This window comes from Lycium barbarum, chromosome 3 (assembly GCF_019175385.1).
Source record: "Lycium barbarum isolate Lr01 chromosome 3, ASM1917538v2, whole genome shotgun sequence".
Taxonomy (NCBI): Eukaryota; Viridiplantae; Streptophyta; class Magnoliopsida; order Solanales; family Solanaceae; genus Lycium; species Lycium barbarum.
The window spans coordinates 27,551,968-27,552,930 of record NC_083339.1 but is presented as its reverse complement, the minus strand read 5'-3'; the positions used below and the strand labels follow the sequence as shown (position 1 = coordinate 27,552,930).

The 963-nt window shown below is 32.7% G+C and overlaps 1 protein-coding gene across 1 annotated transcript; it reads right to left on the bottom strand.

Annotated features, from left to right (window-relative positions):
- Positions 1-495: 495 nt before the first annotated feature.
- LOC132630590 (uncharacterized) lies at positions 496-963 on the bottom strand. The gene has a single exon (XM_060346160.1). The coding sequence runs from the start codon at positions 961-963 to the stop codon at positions 496-498; it is 468 nt and encodes a 155-aa protein (XP_060202143.1).

The window sequence follows — 963 nt, the reverse complement described above, 5'->3', positions numbered from 1 at the left end:
CACTGGAATATGATGGAGGCATATTTTTTATCCCCTTTTTTCTGTGCTTCTATGAAAGCAAGATACTCAGCATAAGTGATTTGTTTCTGGGTATTACCAGAAGTTTTTGCAATATTGTCGGCTATTAGCCTCTTGTTGCCCATTTGGGCAAGAACAGTGCCTCTGCCCATTCCTTTTTGTCCTCTTCCCCTTCCTCTATTAGAGGTGGGTGATAGTGTGGGCCTCATCCTTCAAATGAGAGAATGACAGTTATAAACTTAAATATTCTCGCATGAGAAAATCAGGGAGACTGTTATCTGATCCCTTTTTATAATGCAGGTCAAAATCAAATGGTGCTAAAAGAGCTTGCCATCTGGCAAACATTTGTTTGGAAACATCATGTTTGTAATCTTTATTAAACATAAACTTAGCTGCTTGGAAATCAGTTTTTATCAAAAACTTTTGATTATATAAATCACCTTGGAACTTTAGAACACACTTAACTATAGCAAGAATTTATTTTGCTACAATAGCATAGTTCTTTTGACTATTATTCCATTTGCTAGAATAAAACTGGACTAAATATTCTTGTTTATCAATTGGAGAAAGTTGTTTAAGTATTCCTCCATTGCCAATATCAGAGGCATCAGTCTCAATAATTTTTTGCCAGTTAGGATTGGCTAAAGCAAGACAAGGGAGATTATTAACTTTTCCTTTGATTTTTTGAACTGCTTGCGTATGAGCATCAGTCCAGAGTTTTAGAATTTTCTTTAATCTATCATATAAAATAGATGTATCTTTGGCTAGATCTTTATAAAATGGAGAAATATAATTTAAACTTCCAAGAAATCTTTGAAGTTGAGTTGTATCAGTAATTATATCAGGAAATTTAGAAGCCAATTCAATATTTCTATTAATAGGAATACTTTTTCCTTTTTCAAAATTATGACCCAAAAATCTGACTTTTGTTTGAAAAAGAGACAT